The following is an 18,328-nucleotide window of genomic DNA, read 5'->3' on the forward strand; positions in this document are numbered from 1 at the left end:
CAGTCAGGAATTAATTGTTCCTGGTGGTTTTCAGGGGATTTATATGGGGTAACATGGAAAGAACCTGGGTTGCCCACATTCAAAGCAAGCACCCTCCCCACTGTGCTATAGTTCCGGCCCTTGATGCAATTTTTATAAAATATTAGATGGGAATGGCAAGAGAGGAGTTGGATGTTTGCCCTGCATGCAGACAACCTGGGCTTGATCCCCAGCATCTCATATAGTCCCCCGAAACCATCAGGAGTAAGTTTTGAGCACAGAGTCAGGAGTAATCCCTTACTGCCACTGACTGTGACAAAAACAAGTATAATATAATATAATATAGTATGGTATTGTATTATATTGCATGGTATTGTATTCTGTTATATATTATATGTTAGATGGGGCTACAGCCATATTACAGAAGTTAAGGCAGTTAATCAAACCAATTAAGTCAACTAGGAAGCCAAGGATTCATACTTAGAATTTTGATACACATCTTTAAAAGGGTTTTTTTTTGGGGGGGGGGTTGTTTTTGGGTCACACCCGGCAACGCTCAGGGGTTACTCCTGGCTCTATGCTCAGACATCATTCCTGGCAGGCTCAGAGAACCATATGGGATGCCGGGATTCGAATCACCAAACTTCTGTATGCAAGGGAAATGCCTTATCTTCATGCTATTTCTCTGGCCCCAGGTTGTTTTTTTTTTTTTTTAACTTAGTTTTTTTTTTTTTTTTTTTTTTTTTTTAGTTTTTGGGCCACACCCGGTGGTGCTCAGGGGTTACTCCTGGCTGTCTGCTCAGAAATAGCTCCTGGCAGGCACAGGGGACCATATGGGACACCGGGATTCGAACCAACCACCTTTGGTCCTGGATTGGCTGCTTGCAAGGCAAATGCCACTGTGCTATCTCTTCGGGCCCTAACTTAGTAATTTTAAACTTAGTAATTTCAGGTGGAAAAGAATAAAAAGGCTTAACTTGTTGGTTAAACTGGGACTCTGAGAGCCACAGACTTAGTTACAGCTCCCACTACCAATGGTTTATGTGTTGTATGTTGACAGTCAATTGATTGATCTCTGTCTCAGAAGAAAGAAAGGAAAGAAAGAAAGAAAGAAAGAAAGAAAGAAAGAAAGAAAGAAAGAAAGAAAGAAAGAAAGAAAGAAAGAAAGAAAGAAAGAAAGAAAGAAAGAAAGAAAGAAAGAAAGAAAGAAAGAAAGAAAGAAAGAAAGAAAGAAAGAAAAAGAAAGAGGGGCCGGGAAGGTGGCGCTAGAGGTAAGGTATCTGCCTTGCAAGCGCTAGCGTAGGATGGACAGCGGTTCGATCCCCAGGTGTCCCATATGGTCCCCCCAAGCCAGGGGTGATTTCTGAGTGCATAGCCAGGAATAACCCCTGAGAGTCAAACGGGTGTGGCCCAAAAACCAAAAAAAAAAAAAAAAAAAAGAGAGAGAGAATGAAGGAAGGAATGAAGAAAAGAAAGAAAGAGAGAATGAAGGAAGGAATGAAGGAAAGAAAGAAGGAAGGAAGGAAGGAAGGAAGAAAGAAAGAAAGAAAGAAAGAGAAAGGAAGGAAGGAAAGAAAGAGAGAGAAAGAAAGAAAGAAAGAAAGAAAGAAAGAAAGAAAGAAAGAAAGAAAGAAAGAAAGAAAGAAAGAAAGAAAGAAAGAAAGAAAGAAAGAAAGAAAGAAAGAAAGAGGGGCCAGAGAGATAGCATGGAGGTAAGGCGTTTGCCTTTCATGCAGAAGGTCATTGGTTCGAATCCCGGCGTCCCATATGGTCCCCCGTGCCTGCCAGGAGCAATTTCTGAGCATGGAGCCAGGAATAATTCCTGAGCACTGCCGGGTGTGACCCAAAAACCACAAAAAAAAAAAAAAAAGGAAGGAAGAAAGAAAGGAAGAAAGGAAGGAAGGAAAGAAGGAAGAAAAGAAAGAAAAGAGGAAAGAAAGAAAAAAGAAAAGAAAGAAAGGAAGGAAGGAAGAAAGAAAAGAAAGAAGAAAAAAGAAAAAAGATAAAGAAGAAAGAAGAAAAGAAAAAATAAGAAAGGAAAGAAAAGGAAGAAAAGAAAGGAAGAAAGGATGGAAGAAACGGAGGGAAAAAAAGAAGGAAGAAAAGGAAAGGAAGTAAGAAAGAAAGAAGAAAGATAAAGAAAGAAGGCCCCCAAATATCCCCTCTCTGAACTATGTCAGGAATTTCGTCTCTCCCCTTCTGCTTTTTCCTGGGGTGGGGGGAAGTGTGGGTCCCATCCTCCTCCTTGTTCTTCTTTCTGAGCACGGGTGTGTGTGTGCAAAAAAAATCAAGGAGTGGTCGAGGTGACCCCTGGACTATAAAAACCAGAGTGCAGAGAGGGGAGGAGAGAAAGGAGGAAGGAGCAGGGAGAATGGATAAGATGTTTAACCCTAAAGCAGCAGGAGGAGGAAGAGGTGAGTCTGGGGGATTGGGGAGATGGTTGTAGGATTGGATCATGCTGGGAGGACTTGTAGTGTGCAAAATAGGGGGCCAACCAGGGACGAACTCAGGGAGTGTGTTGCCTTCAGAAAAGCGGACATTTGTGAATCTAGACATGGTTCAGGACGACACTGGACGGTTTCAGACTCTGAGCAGGTGGTCAGGTAGGTACTGGATGGGTTGACACCTGGGGTAAGGGGTGGCTGGCAGGTGGCTGGTGTGGGCATAGGAGTAGCGCTGGGCACGAACCTCAGCTCTACTCCTGCTTCTGCTCTCTCTACAGGGCGCTTACCCAAGGTCAGCTTTGGTCTCCTGCAGCTTTTAGTCTCTCTGACTTTCTTCCTGCTCCTGGTCATTGTCTTGATTAAAGGTGAGTTCTAGGGACTGAGGTTTGGCAGAATGAAAACCTTTGGGTGTTTTTTTTTTTTTTTCTCTCTCTCTCCCAGTGATACTCTTTGATTTCCATCTTCCCCAAATCAGAAGGGCTTATGCTCCATGTTCCCCTGCTGTGTGATGTGGTACCCCCTTACTCCCTCTCGAAGTCTGTTTCTCTCTTGGTGGGTACAGCTATGCACAGAGCTAAAACTCTGGATACCCCTGCAGGTGAAGCAGAGTCATGCACTGTTTGGGGGGCACCAAAAGGGACTTCTCTGCTCTGTTGTAGTCTCCACGGTTCACCAGTCTGTGCAAAACCAGACTGAAGAGCTTCAGCAGAAATGTATCTTGAACGAGACATCAGGCATGGAAAAAGGTGCGCGTCAGTGGAATTGTGGGATATACTCTGCTCAGTGTGGAGGAAGGAGGGCACAATGGGTGGCAGGATCCCGAGTAAAGTCACTGAGGCAAACTTCTCTGTCTTAAAGGTTGTTTGTTTGTTTGTTTGTTTGGTTTGTTTTTGGGCTCACACCCGGCACACTCAGGGGTTACTCCTGGCTCTATGCTCAGAAATCGCTCCTGGCAGGCTTGGGGATGGGATGCCGGGATTCGAACCACTGACCTTCTGCATGCAAGGCAAATGCCTTACCTCCATACTATCTCTCTGGCCCAGGTGAACTTCTCTGTGAGCCTCATTCTTCTTGTCTGAAAAATGGGCTTCGATGTCTCTGTGAGATTCACCAGAATATTCTCCCAGAGGGCCGGAGAGATAGCATGGAGGTAAGGCATTTGTCTTGCATGCAGAAGGATGGTGGTTCAAATCCCGGCATCCCACATGGTCCCCTGAGCCTGCCAGGAGCAATTTCTGAGCGTAGAACCAGGAGTAACCCCTGAGTGCTGCCGGGTGTGAGCCCAAAATAAAAAAGAATATTCACCCAGGCTCTCTCTGCATACAGTTGGTGCCTACTCATTGCATCTTTTCTGCAGTTGAGGCTCCTCAGAAGCAGATCCAGGCAATAGCTCATCCTGAGCTGGATGTGCTCAGGCAGTATCTGGCCTGGATGAATGTCACCTTGGGTAAGTCAAGGTCAGGGTCAAGGTCAGGAGGGTCCACAGGGGTTGCAGGGTTGTTGCCATCTTTTTTTTTTTTTGGTTTTTGGGCCACACCCAGCATTGCTCAGGGGTTACTCCTGGCTGTCTGCTCAGAAATAGCTACTGGCAGGCATGGGGGACCATATGGGACACCGGGATTCGAACCAACCACCTTTGGTCCTGGATCGGCTGCTTGCAAGGCAAACGCCGCTGTGCTATCTCTCTGGGCCCTGCCATCTTTTATTATTATTATTATTATTATTATTAATTATTATTATTATTATCTTGGTGTTACACCCAGCCGTGTTTAGAGCTGACTCCTGACTCTATGCTGAGGAGTCACTCCTGGTGGGTTCAGGGGACTCTATGGGGTGCTGGGGCTCAAACCTGGGTCTGTTACATGCTAGGGAAATACTTTCCCTGCTGCTGTGCTATTACTCCAACTTGGCCCCTTTCTGACTACAGGTTTGAGAAGGGCAGTGCAGGGGTGGGGTGGGTTGGAGCCAATCCAAGAAGGTCCTACACACTGATCTGCTACAGCACACTGGGACCCCAAATCTGATCTTCCCTTTCTCCTCCGCAGAGAGGCTCTGCCGACCCTGCCCCTGGGACTGGGAGTTCTTCTTAGGCAGTTGCTACTGGTTCTCCAAGTCCCTGAACAATTGGAAATCTTCCATGTCTGCCTGTGAGCTTCTGAATGCCCAACTGGTGGTCATCAACAGCGAGGCAGAGGAGGTGGTGTATCATGAAGGCTCTCAACATCCTCTTGAACCCTTCTGGGAAGTGGGGGAGACCCAGTGGGGTAGTATATGGAGCCTGGACAATGGAGCAAGGCAGTCAGGGAGAGCTTCCTGGAGCAGGAGAAGGAAGTACTGAGCACACAAAAGATAACATAGGAGGGGAGTTCTTGTGTGTGCAGAGGGGGCGTTTAGGCCCCCCAGTGGGAAGGAGTCACACATATTCAGCGATGTGCTCAGGTGCCCTCATGTCCTGGATTTGAGCTGGGAGCTGAACTATAGGAGGACTTTCCCTGGGTGCAATGTCTGGGGAAGCACAGGTGGTTGTTTGGGATCCTCCTTCCTATGACCCATCTTCCCGGCCCCCAGAAATTCCTCCAGTCTTGGGAAGCCCGGCACAAGAAGAGAACCTGGATTGGCCTTAGTGATCATCAAAATGAGGGGTCCTGGCGGTGGGTAGACAACACCCCCATTGAACTCAGGTAACAATGGCCTGGGAGGGGCAACAGTGGAAAGACATCCCGATCCCCTATCAGAGGCTGCTTGTTTTGGAGACTGAGAGTGTGACACAGGGTGCCAAGGCAAGGGGTCATTGGTTGTAGCAGATGGCAGATGGAAGAAACTGATGTTCTATATTCAGGAATCTGCACTTGGCTCTGATGTTATCTGGAGATTTTTGTTCATTTGTTTGTTTTATTTGGGTCAATACTCATGACTGACTCCTGGCTCTGCACCCAGGAATTATACCTGGTGGTGCTCAGGGATGCCAGGGATGGAATCAAGGTTGTTTGCATTCAAGGCAAACTCTTTCCCTCTTCACTATACTATCTCTCCAGCCCCATCTCCAATGTCATCTAAATCTTATTTGTTTCTTTCTTTGATTTGGGGCTACACTCAGAGGTGCTCAAGGCTTACTCCCCGTCTGTGCACAGGGATAACTCATGGCAGGCCTCAGGGAAGTCTATGGGATGATGGAGATCAAACCCAGCTCAGCCATGTGCACATGGCCTCCCAGCTGTACTATTGCTATGGCCCCTATATAAATAAAAATTACATTCCTTCTTTTGGGGCTGAATCCATATAACAGTGGACAGGGTACTTGCGTTGCACGTGGCCAACCTGGGCTTTGTCCCTGATTCCACTTCTGGTACTTTGAACTTCATCAGATGTCACACCTGAGCACAGAGCTTGGAGTCAGCCCTAAGCAAGGGTAAATATGGCCCCTCACCTGCAGGAATCCAGCCATTAGTTTGTTCCTGTATCTTTAAGGGGTGATTATGTCACTTATGAACTGCCACCTGTAACTGCCAATGGAGGGCAGCTGAGACTGGGGTATTTATAGTGAGAGCCTGTTGGGTGGAGAAGGGAGTCTGAGAGGAGCCTGGGGGAGAGCCTGCTGGCTTGTGGGTCCAGAGCAGAGTGGTATCTTATTACATGTATCTTCTGCTCCAAGCACCCCCTCTCATTAAATGTAGCATTTTGGCCCTCTGTGCTCCAGACTGTCTCTCTCACACACATATTAAATGTTATATTTAAATGATACATTCCCCTAAAAAAAAAAGAAATTAAAATCATGCCTCAGAATTTCTCTCCTCCCTGCACCTTGTACTTAGAACTTGACTACCAAAAGCCAGGGACAAGCTCTTCAGGCAGTGGTAGGAGATGCGCTGAGGGTTGGGGTGGAGTTGAGTCTGTATGCAGCTCATTTACAGCTACTGGAAACAAGGAGAACCCAACAACGATGAGGATGAGGACTGCGTGGAATTGTACAACGATGGTTGGAATGATGACAAATGTAATCAAGAAAAGGTTTGGATCTGTGAGAAGACAGCGGTGCCCTGCCCTGCATTGTGATGACTGCTGTCCCCACTCAGAGGCTGCCATGGTCTCTGGAACGTGCTCCATCCCGTGAAGCTTCCTCCTCCAGAACCTTGGAGACCCGAGAGCTCCTGACCCTTACCCATAGTCCATCCCTCTGTAGGCTCCAGTCCACCTCTCTCCAGTTGGTTGATCCATCAGCCTCTGTGGTATCGCCTGAATAAAGTCACACACTGGACATTGTTGTCACTGATTGTTGTGTCTGCTTTAACTGTTGCATCAGTAGTTGTTGGGGAAAACATTTCTTGTTTGCAAAGACAGTGATTTCTTTTGGTGATTTTATTTTCCACAGATAGGGATTTTATTTCCTACATACGTTTTTCAGTTGGTGTGTAAAGTATATGCCAAATACCCCTGTGGACATATAAGTCTTTATTCAACTGTCCACACATCCATTCAACTGTCTATATGCCCATTTATTTAATCACCCATCTATTCACTCACAAACCATCTATCCATACATCCATCTATCTATCCAGTCATTCATTCATCCAACCATCCACCCAACAAATAATCCTTCAATTTATCCACTCACAAACCCATTTATACACCTATCTATCATCACCATTTATCCATCCACCCATCTACCTTTCCATCTATCCAACAAGTCATCTTCCATCTACCATCAGTCCATCCATACCTTCACCCACTCTCTGATTCATCTTTCCATCTGTCTGTCCATCCATCCGTCTATCCATCCATCCATCACCCACCCATCCATCCATCTATTCATCTGTCCATCCTTTCGTCTGTTTGTCCACCCACCTACCCATCCATCCAATCTACTTTCTTTATTATTGACCCAAAAATGGAAGTCTAGTTGAGTTACATCAGTGCTGGCATTAACTGGATTCAGAGTTTCATATTTGGGTGGGGGTCACAGAGGTCTTTTCAGTCAGACAAATGATGTTTCACACCGTGCAGGTTTGATTGATGGACAGGTCCGCAAACAGTGCTCAGCCTACATTGCCCAGGATGTTTGTACTAATCAGCCTGCCATCCCTTCAGAATGTGAAGGTCTTAGTACATAATTGTATGGTTTTTAGTGGAGAGGTGGAGAGATAGAACAAGGTTTAAGGTTCTCTCATTGCACACAGCTCTCTGTGGTTCAATCCTCAGTACTGCATAGGGTCCACTGGACAGCAACCAGAGTGATCCCTAAGTACAGAGCTGGGTGTAAAACCTGAGCAATTTAGTGTGGCTAATAATAATAATAATAATAGAAAAAGAAGGCTCTGACTGTACCTTAGTGTGCCTCAACCCACCATCACACTTTTATAAACCAGCTGGCTCTATTTGGTTTTATTGACACTCAGGGATGGCAACATGATATATTTGGATCTTTTTATGCTATTTATCAACCTTTTCTCACCTTTCTGTGTTTCATGTTCGTCTGTAGGGTTTGGTGTTTTTCTTCATGAATTATGTGAGGCCAACAGGAATCACTCAAGAGGATTAGGAGAAACAAGGTTGAAGGAATTGTCACTAGATCCTCTTTATTTGTTAGAGTTCAAAAGTTTGTTTTCATCCAAATGCTTGTTGGTTGGAGCAATAGTAAAGAGGGGGGCTGGCGAGGTGGCACTAGAGGTAAGGTGTCTGCCTTGCAAGCGCTAGCATAGGACGGACCGCGGTTCGATCCCCCGGTGTCCCATATGGTCCCCCCAAGCTAGGGGTGATTTCTGAGCGCATAGCCAGGAGGAACCCCTGAGTGTCAAATGGGTGTGGCCCAAAAACCAAAAAAAAAAAAAAAAAAAAAAAGAAAAGAGGGGAGGGGGCTCTCTTTGCCCACAATCGATATGGTTTCAGTCAAAAGTATAGAGCCAGGAGAAACCCTTGTGCATTGCCTGGTATGGCCCCAAGCAAGAAAACAACAAAAATAAAGAAAAAAAAAGGGTCTGGAGTGATAGCACAGTGGGTAAGACATTTGCCTTGCATGCAACCGACCTAAATTCAATCTCTAGAATCTCATATGGTCCTGGAGTCTGCCAGGAGTAATTTATGAGCACAGAGCCAGGAGTAACCTTGAGAGTTCCCAGGTGTGTGAAGGAAGCAAGGAAAGAAAGAAAGAAAGAAAGAAAGAAAGAAAGAAAGAAAGAAAGAAAGAAAGAAAGAAAGAAAGAAAGAAAGAAAGAAAGAAAGAAAGAAAGAAAGAAAGAAAGAAAGAAAGAAAGAAAGAAAGAAAGAAAGAAGAAAGAAAGAAAGAAAGAAAGAAAAGAAAGAAAGAAAGAAAGAAAGAAAGAAAGAAAGAAAGAAAGAAAGAAAGAAAGAAAGAAAGAAAGAGAAAGAAAAAGAAAGAGAGAGAAAGAAAGAAAGAAAGAGAGAGAAAGAAAGAAAGAAAGAAAGGAAGGAAGGAAGGAAGGAAGAAAAGAAGGAAAGAAGGAAGAAAGAAAGAAAGGAAGAAAGAAAGAAAGGAGGAAAGAAAGAAAGTAGGAAAGAAAGAGAAAGAAAGAAAGGAGGAAAGAAAAAGAAAGAAAGAGAAGGGAAGGATAGAAGAAAAGAGAAAGAAAGAAAACAAAATGCTTGCCTTGACACTGATAGATCCCTATTACCTCCCAATTCCATATGTTAATATTACCTGGATGGTCAGACCCACCGACGCCTGAGAGGGGCTGAGGTTTGGAATAGAAGAATAAAAGGGGCTGGCTGGGGAAGGGGAGAAGAGAGAGCAGAAGAAAGGCAGCAAGGAATCATGGAGGGCAGCAGAGAGAGTCTGTTTCAAAAGGCTTAGCATAGAAGCCATGTGGGGAAATGCAAATGACAGTTAGAGTTGTGAAATAAAACTGGCTGACTCTTGAACCTTCAACCTGTGAAATTATTTCTTTTTTTTTTAAAAAAACTTTTATTTATTTATTTATTTACTTATTAGTTTCTGGGCCATACCCAGTGGTGCTCAGAGGTTACTCCTGGCTCTGCATTTAGAAATTTTCCCTGGCAGGCTGGGGACCATATAGGATGCTGGAAATTGAACTGGGTCCCTTCAAGGTCAGCCACATGCAAGGCATATGCTATCTCTCTGACCCCTGAAATTATTTCTTCATCATTATACTGCATCTTTAGACATTGGCTGAATGGGCTACAGGCGTCATGCCACACTGAGAAAGACCTTATCCCAACTCTATTTTTATTTATTTATTTATTTTTTGTCTTTTGGGTCACACCCGGCAGCGCTCAGGGGTTATTCCTAAATCTATGCTCAGAAATTGCTCCTGGCAGGCTCGGAGGACCATATGGGGTGCAGGGATTTGAACCACAGTCCTTCAGCATGCAAGGCAAACGCCTTACCTCCATGCTATCTCTCTGGCCTGAGGACTTATATTTTATATTTATACAACAGATCCCTAGTAGCCCATAAAATTTTCTCAGCTCTGCAAGGAGTGATGTCTGAGTAAGTGCTGAGCACTGCTGAGTGTGACCCCAATCCAAAAAAGAAATATCTGTTCATAATATTTGCCATTGGCTTGTGGTAGATGGCCTTGAATAAATTGCAAAACGTTTCTTTAATTCCCAACTTGATGAGGTTTTTTTTTAAAATTAAGAATGGGTGTTGGACCTTATCAAATGCTTTCTCTGCAACTATTGACATGATCATATGGTTTTTCTTTTATTTTTTGTTGATATGGTGTATTATGTTGATTGATTTATGATGTTAAACCATCCTTGCAAAAAGAAAAACATCCTTGCATTCCTGGGATAAAACCTACTTGGTTGTGGTGGATGACCTTCTTGATGATGCATTGAATTCTATTTGCCAGAATTTTGTTGAGGATCTTTGCATCTGTGCTCATCAGGGATATTGGTCTGTAGGGTTTTTTTGGCAGCATCTCTGTCTGGTTTTGTATCAAGGTGATGTTAGCTTCATAGAAACTATTTGAAAGTGGTCCTGTTTCTTCAATTTTATGAAAGAGCCTTGAAGGATTGGTAGAAGTTTCTCTTGAAAGGTTTGAGAGACTGATTCTGGCTGATTTCTTCTGGGTGGCAGAAGCGCATGGCAGTCATCTTGTTCCCAGCGGCCTGAGATTGGACTTCTTCAGCATTCCTACCAGCGGACTTGCCTGCTTCAGAGGTGAGTCGAACAGTCCACAGACTGATTCCTGCTGACTTCTGCTGGGTATCAGAAGTGCGCAGCAGTCATATTGGGCCTTGCTGTTCCCAGCGGCCCGAGATTGAATTTCTTCAGCATTCCTACTAGCGGACTTGCCAATGAATACCACCACAACACGTAGAAAAACCCACAATACAAGTGTGACAATGGGGAAACAATGCAGGCCAGCACCAAGCAAAGAGAATGAAGATGGCAACTCTGATGACCTGAAAACAGCCAACCACGTAGTTTCTCAGATATTGAGTTTAAAGAAGAAATATGGAGGAATTTCACAGAACTCAAAGAAAGTATAGAACAGAACACTAATAAAAATCAAGAGAATATGAAGATAAAAATCAGAAAACTCCAAACTGAAATATCAGGTCAAATAAAAGGTCTGAAAAGCTGAGTGGACACATTGAAGGACTCAATTGATAAGCTCTCCAACAGGGTAACAGCAGCTGAAGATAGAATTAGTGAGCTGGAAGATGCAATGCATAACAACTCTATACAGCAGAAGAGATTGGAAAAGAGCCTTAAAGTAAATGATCAGACAGTGGAAAAATTCTCAAAGAATGTGAACAGATGAAAATAGAAGTCTTTGATAAGCTCAACAGAAACAACTTAAGAATCATTAGAGTCCCAGAGACCCAGGAAGAAAATCTCCAGGAAGAATCAATGGTCAAGAACATCATTAAAGAGAAACTACCAGAGCTAAAGAATACATGTGACCAAATCCTCCATGCCTGAAGAGTACTAACTAAAAGAGACCCCAGGAAAAATACCCCAAGACACATCCTAGTCACAATGACGAATCCAAAAGATAGAGATAGAATACTGAAAGCAGCAAGGTCAAAAAGGGAAATTACATTCAAGGGAGCATCCTTGAGATTTACAGCAGACCTGTCACAAGAAACACTCAAGGCCAGAAGGCAGTGGTGGGACATAGTGACAAAACTCAATGAACTAAATGATTCGCCTAGAATACTGCATCCAGCCAGCCAAATTCACTTTCAGGTTTGAAGGAAGTATACATAGCTTCAAAGGTAAACAATAGCTCAGAAACTTTACAGACTCAAAACCAGCTTTAAAAGAAAAACTGAAAGATCTACTTTAAGACAAGACAGACCGGGCCCGGAGAGATAGCACAGCGGTGTTTGCCTTCCAAGCAGCCGATCCAGGATCAAAGGTGGTTGGTTTGAATCCCGGTGTCCCATATGGTCCCCCGTGCCTGCCAGGAGCTATTTCTGAGCAGACAGCCAGGAGTAACCGCTGAGCACCGCCGGGTGTGGCCCAAAAACCAAAAAAAAAAAAAAAAAAAAGGACAAAACAGACCAACAACACACCAAACTTCTACACAAAGATGGCACTTAATCCCATGACAATTCTTTCAATGTCAATGGACTAAATGCATCAGTTAAGAGACACAGAGTGGCTAAATGAATCAAAAAACTCAATCCAACTTTCTGCTGCCTACAAGAAACACACCTGAATAGTCAGAACAAACATAGACTCAAAATAAAAGGCTGGAGGAAAATCATCCAAGCAAATAACACCCATAAAAAAGCTGGAGTGGCCATACTAATATCAGGTGATGCAAACTTTATACTCAGAAAATTTGTAAGGGACAAAGATGGACATTTTGTATTAATCAAGGGATATGTTCAGCAGGAAGAAATCACTCTCCTAAACATATATGCATCAAATGAGGAGCCAGCAAAAGATTTAATACAATTGTTGACAAATCTGAAAAAGGATATCAATAACAACACAATAACTGTGGGAGACCAGAACACGGCTTTGATAGGTCAACCAGACTGAAACCCAATAAAAATATACTAGACCTGAAAAGAGAAATGGAAGAAAGAGGCCTAGTATATATATATATATATATATATATATATATATATATATATATATATATATATATATATATATATACACATACATACATACATATAGGATACTCCACCCCCAGAAACCTGGATACACATTCTTTTGCAATATACATGGGTCATTCTCCAGGATAGATTACATGCTGGCACATAAAACATACCTCCATAATATCAAAAGCATAGAAATTTTGCAGGCTACCTTCACTGACCACAAGGCTCTGAAATTATATGTGAACTACAAAGGGACACAGAAGAAAAACTTTAACACCTAGAAATTAAACAGCCTAATACTGAGCAACCAGTGGATCTGAGATGAAATCAAAGAGGAAATCAAAACTTTCCTGGAAACAAATGACAATAAAGACACAAAATATCAGAACCTATGGGACACAGCAAAAGCGGTACTGAGAGAAAAATTTATAGTGTTGCAAGCACACATAAGGAAGGAAGAAGGGGCATACCTAGATAGCTTAATGACGCAGCTCATAGAATTAGAAAGTGCTCAACAAAAGGAACCAAAAATAGGGAGACAGAAGGAAATAACAAAGCTGAGAGCAGAAATCAATGAAGTGGAATACCAAAAAACAATCCAAAATATCAACGAAAGCAGAAGTTGGTTCTTCAAAAAAATAAACAAGATTGACAGACCATTGACAAAACTAACAAAGAAAGAGAGAAACTTGATAACTTGTATTAGAAATGAAAAGGGGCTGGGGCCAGGCGGTGGCACTAAATGTAAGGTGCCTGCCTTGCCTGTGCTAGCCTTGGACAGACCGCGGTTCAATCCCCCGGTGTCCCATATGGTACCCCAAGCCAGGAGCAACTTCTGAGCACATAGCCAGGAGTAACCCCTGAGCGTTACCGGGTGTGGCCCAAAAACCAAAAAAAAAAAAGAAATGAAAAGGGGGTGATCATTACCAATATTGCAGAGATTCAAAGCTTTTATGAAGCCAACATCACCTTGACACCAAAACCAGACAGAGATGCTGCCAAAGAAGAAAATTACAGACCAATATTCCTGATTAACACAAATGCAAAGATCCTCAACAAAATCCTGGCAAATAGGATTCAATGCCTCATTAAAATCCTAACAAATAGGATTTAATGCCTCATTAAGAAGATCATCCACCACGACCATCCCAGGAATGCAAGGATGGTTTAACATCCATAAATCTTTTTTTTTTTGGTTTTTGGGTCACACCCATAAATTTATCAAGATAATACACAACATAAACAACAAGGAAAATAAAAATCACATGATCATATCAATAGACGCAGAGAAAGCAGTTGATAAGGTCCAACACCCATTCTTTTTTATATATATTTTATTTAAACACCTTGATTACATACATGATTGTGTTTGGGTTTCAGTCATGTAAACAATACCACTCATCACCAGTGCAACGTTCCCATCACCAATGTCCCAAATCTCCCTCCTCCCCACCTGACCCCTGCCTGTACTCTAGACAGGATTTCCATTTCCCTCATACATTCTCATTATTAGGACAGTTCAAAATGTAGTTATTTCTCTAACTAAACTCATCACTCTTTGTGGTGAGCTTCATGAGGTGAGCTATATCTTCCAGCTCTTTTCTCTTTTGTGTCTGAAAATTATTATTGCAAGAATGGCTTTCATTTTTCTTAAAACCCATAGATGAGTGAGACCATTTTGCGTTTTTCTCTCTCTCTGACTTATTTTACTCAGCATAATAGATTCCGTGTACATCCATGTATAAGAAAATTTCATGATTTCATCTATCCTGACAGCTGCATAATATTTCATTGTGTATATGTGCCACAGTTTCTTTGGCCATTCGTCTGTTGAAGGGCATCTTGGTTATTTCCAGAGTCTTAATATGGTAAATAGTGCTGCAATGAATATAGATGTAAGGAAGGGGTTTCTGTATTGTATTTTTGTGTTCCTAGGGTATATTCCTAGGAGTGGTATAGCTGGGTCATATGAGAGCTCGATTTCCAGTTTTTGGAGGAATCTCCATATCGCTTTCCATAAGGGTTGAACTAGATGGCATTCCCACCAGCAGTGGATAAGAGTTCCTTTCTCTCCACATCCCCGCCAACACAGTTTGTTCTCATTCTTTGTGATGTGTGCCATTCTCTGTGGTGTGAGATGGTACCTCATAGTTGTTTTGATTTGCATCTCCCTGATGATTAGTGATGTGGAACATTTTTTCATGTGTCTTTTGGCCATTTGTATTTCTTCTTTGGCAAAGTGTCTGTCCATTTCTTCTCCCCATTTTTTGATGGGATTAGATGTTTTTTTCTTGTAAATTTCTGTCAGTGCCTTGTATATTTTGAATATTAGCCCCTTATCTGATGGGTATTGGGTGAATAGTTTCTCCCACTCAGTGGGTGGCTCTTGTATCCTGGGCGCTATTTCCTTTGAGGCCAACACCCATTCTTGATAAAAACTCTCAGCAAGATGGGAATGAAAGGAACCTTTCTCAATATAGTTAACACCATCTACCACAAGCCAATGGCAAATATTATCCTCAGTGGAGAAAAACTAAAAGCCTTTCCTCTTAATTCTGGCACACGACAAGGCTGTCCTCTCTCACCACTCCTATTCAACATTGCACTGGAAGTACTTGCTATAGCAATTAGGCAAGAAAAACATATCAAGGGCATCCAGATAGGAAAGGAAGAAGTCAAGCTCTCACTGTTTGCAGATGACATGATACTCTAGTTAGAAAACCCTTAAGATTCTACCAAAAAGCTTCTAGAAACAATAGACTCATATAGCAATGTGGCAGACTACAAAATTAACACACAAAAATCAATGGCCTTTTAATACACAAATAATAATAGGAAAGAAATGGACATTAAGAAAACAACCCCATTTATATTAGCACCACACAAACTCAAATATCTTGGAGTCAACTTGACTAAAGATGTGAAGGACCTATACAAAAAACCTATAAAACTCTGCTCCAAGAAATAAGAGAGGACACACAGGGCCCGGAGAGATAGCACAGTGGCATTTGCCTTGCAAGCAGCCGATCCAGGACCAAAGGTGGTTGGTTTGAATCCCGGTGTCCCATATGGTCCCCCATGCCTGCCAGGAGCTATTTCTGAGCAGACGGCCAGGAGTAACCCCTGAGCACCGCCGGGTGTGGCCCAAAAAACAAAAACCAAAAAAAAAAAAAAAAAAGAGAGGACACACAGAAATGGAAACACATACCCTGCTCATGGATTGGCAGGATTAACATCATTAAAAAGGCAATATCCCCCAAAGCATTGTACAGATTTAATGCGACCCCTCTAAAGATACCCATGACATTCTTCAAAGAAGTGGATCAACCACTGTTGAAATTTATTTGGAACAATAAACACCCTCGAATAGCTAAAGCAATCATTGGGAAAAAGAATATGGGAGGCATTACTTTCCCCAACTTTAAACTGTATTACAAAGCAATAGTTATCAAAAACAGCATGGCATTGGAATAAAGACAGCACCTCAAATCAGTGAAATAGGCTTCAATACTCAGAGAATGTTCCCCAGACATACAATCACCTAATTTTTGTAAAGGAGCAAGAAATCCTAAATGGAGCAAAGAAAACCTCTTCAACAAGTGGGGTTGGCACAAATGGCTAGCCACTTGAAAAAAATTGAATTTAGACCCCCCAGCTAACATCATGTATGAAGGTAAAATTCAAATGGATTAAAGACCTTGATATCAGACCTGAGACCATGGGTATATAGAACAACACATAGATAAAACACTCCATGACATTGAGAGTAAAGGCATCTTCAAGGAGAAAATGGCATTCTCCAAACAAGTGAAAGCAGAGATTAACAGATGGGAATATATTAAGCTGAAAAGCTTCTACACCTCAAAGGACAAAGTGCCCAGAATACAAGAGCCACCCACTGAGTGGGAGAAACTATTCACCCAATACCCATCAGATAAGGGGCTAATATTCAAAATGTACAAGGCACTGACAGAACTTTACAAGAAAAAAAATCTAATCCCATCAAAAAATGGGGAGAAGAAATGGACAGATAATTTGATAAAGAAGAAATACAAATGGCCAAGAGGCACATGAAAAAATGCTCTACATAACTAATCATCAGGGAGATGCAAATCAAAACAACTATGAGGTACCACCTCACACCACAGAGAATGGCACACATCACAAAGAATGAGAATAAACAGTGTTGGCGGGGATGTGGAGAGAAAGGAACTCTTATCCACTGCTGGTGGGAATGCCGTCTAGTTCAACCCTTATGGAAAGCGATATGGAGATTCCTCCAAAAACTGGAAATCGAGCTCCCATACGACCCAGCTATACCACTCCTAGGAATATACCCTAGGAACACAAAAATACAATACAAAAATCCTTTCCTTACACCTATATTCTTTGCAGCACTATTTACCATATTAAGACTCTGGAAACAACCAAGATGCCCTTCAACAGATGAATGGCTAAAGAAACTGTGGTACATATACACACAATGGAATATTATGCAGCCATCAGGAGAAATGAAGTTATGAAATATTCCTATACATGGATGTACATGGAATCTATTATGCTGAGTGTAATAAGTCAGAGAGAGAGAGAAAGATGCAGAATGGTCTCACTCATCTATGGGTTTTAAGAAAAATAAAAGACACTTTTGCAATAATTTTCAGAGATAAAAGAGAGGAGGGCTGGAAGTTCCAGTTCACCTTATGAAGCTCACCACAAAGAGTGATGAGTTTAGTTGGAGAAATAACTACATTGAGAACTATCCTAACAATGAGAATGTATGAGGGAAATAGAAAGCCTGTCTAGAGTACAGGCAGGGGTGGGGTGGGGAGGAGGGAGATTTGGGACACTGGTAATGGGAATGTTGCACTGGTGATGGGGGATGTTCTTTACATGACAGAAACCCAACCACAATCATGTTTGTAATCAAGGTGTTTAAATAAAAAAAATTTTTTTAAAAAGAAAGGTTTGAAAGAATGCATTAGTGAATCCATCTGGGCTTGGGCTTTTGTTTTTGGGAAGATTTTTGATCACCATTTTAATTTCCTCAATAATGATGGGGCTGTTTAGATATGTTACCTCAATCTTATTTAAGTGTGGAAGGTTTGCAAGAGTCCCCCATCTAACACCATGCACAAATATTAAATCCAAATGGATTAAAGACCTTGATATCAGCCCTGAAACCATAAGGTATATAGAAAAACACGTAGGTAAAACACTATATGACATTGAGACTAAAGGCATATTCAAGGAGGAAACAGCATTCTCCAAACAAGTGGAAGCAGAGATAAACAGATGGGACTATATTAAGCTGAGAAGCTTCTGCACATCAAAGAAAATAATGCCTAAGATACAAAAGCCACCCACAGAATGGGAGAAACTATTCACTCAATACCCATCAGACAAGGGGCTAATATCAAAAATATACAAAGTGCTGACAGAACTTAAGAAAAAATCTAACCCATCAAAAAATGGGGAGAAGAAATGAACAGACATTTTCTCAAAGAATAAATACAAAGGGCCAAAAGACACATGAAAAAATGTTCTGCATCACTAATTATCAGGGAGATGCAAATCAAAACTAAAATTATGTACTATCTCACACCACAGAGATTGGCACACATCACAAAGAACAGAAACAATCAGTGCTGGCAAGGATGTGGAGAGAAAGAAACTTTGATTCACTGCTGGTGGGAATGCCATCTAGTCCAGCCTTTATGGGAAACAATATGGGGAATCCTCAAAAAAAAACCTGGAAATTAAACTCCCATATGATCCAGCTATTCCACTCCTAGGAATATAACCCAGGAACACAAAAATACAATTCAAAGATCCCTTCCTCACCCCTATATTCATTGCAGTGC

General features: G+C 42.2%; 1 protein-coding gene across 3 annotated transcripts in view; it reads left to right on the forward strand.

Annotated features, from left to right (window-relative positions):
• The first annotated feature begins 2,344 nt into the window (after positions 1-2,344).
• The window catches only part of LOC126031177 (CD209 antigen-like protein C), a 228,640-nt gene continuing 212,656 nt past the window's right edge, over positions 2,345-18,328 (forward strand). The window contains exons 1-7 of one of the 3 annotated variants that reach the window (XM_049789465.1): positions 2,345-2,393; positions 2,702-2,788; positions 3,083-3,169; positions 3,781-3,870; positions 4,469-4,620; positions 4,992-5,104; positions 6,335-6,568. In XM_049789465.1, the coding sequence (XP_049645422.1) occupies positions 2,351-2,393; positions 2,702-2,788; positions 3,083-3,169; positions 3,781-3,870; positions 4,469-4,620; positions 4,992-5,104; positions 6,335-6,476 (714 nt within the window). In that variant the 5' untranslated portion in view covers positions 2,345-2,350 and the 3' untranslated portion in view covers positions 6,477-6,568. Of the gene's footprint in view, positions 2,394-2,494; positions 2,583-2,701; positions 2,789-3,082; positions 3,170-3,780; positions 3,871-4,468; positions 4,621-4,991; positions 5,105-6,334; positions 6,569-18,328 lie in introns of those variants that run through there. The other 2 variants (XM_049789464.1, XM_049789463.1) reach the window with 2 other exon arrangements.

The sequence above is a fragment of the Suncus etruscus genome, chromosome 15, assembly GCF_024139225.1.
Source record: "Suncus etruscus isolate mSunEtr1 chromosome 15, mSunEtr1.pri.cur, whole genome shotgun sequence".
Taxonomy (NCBI): domain Eukaryota; kingdom Metazoa; phylum Chordata; class Mammalia; order Eulipotyphla; family Soricidae; genus Suncus; species Suncus etruscus.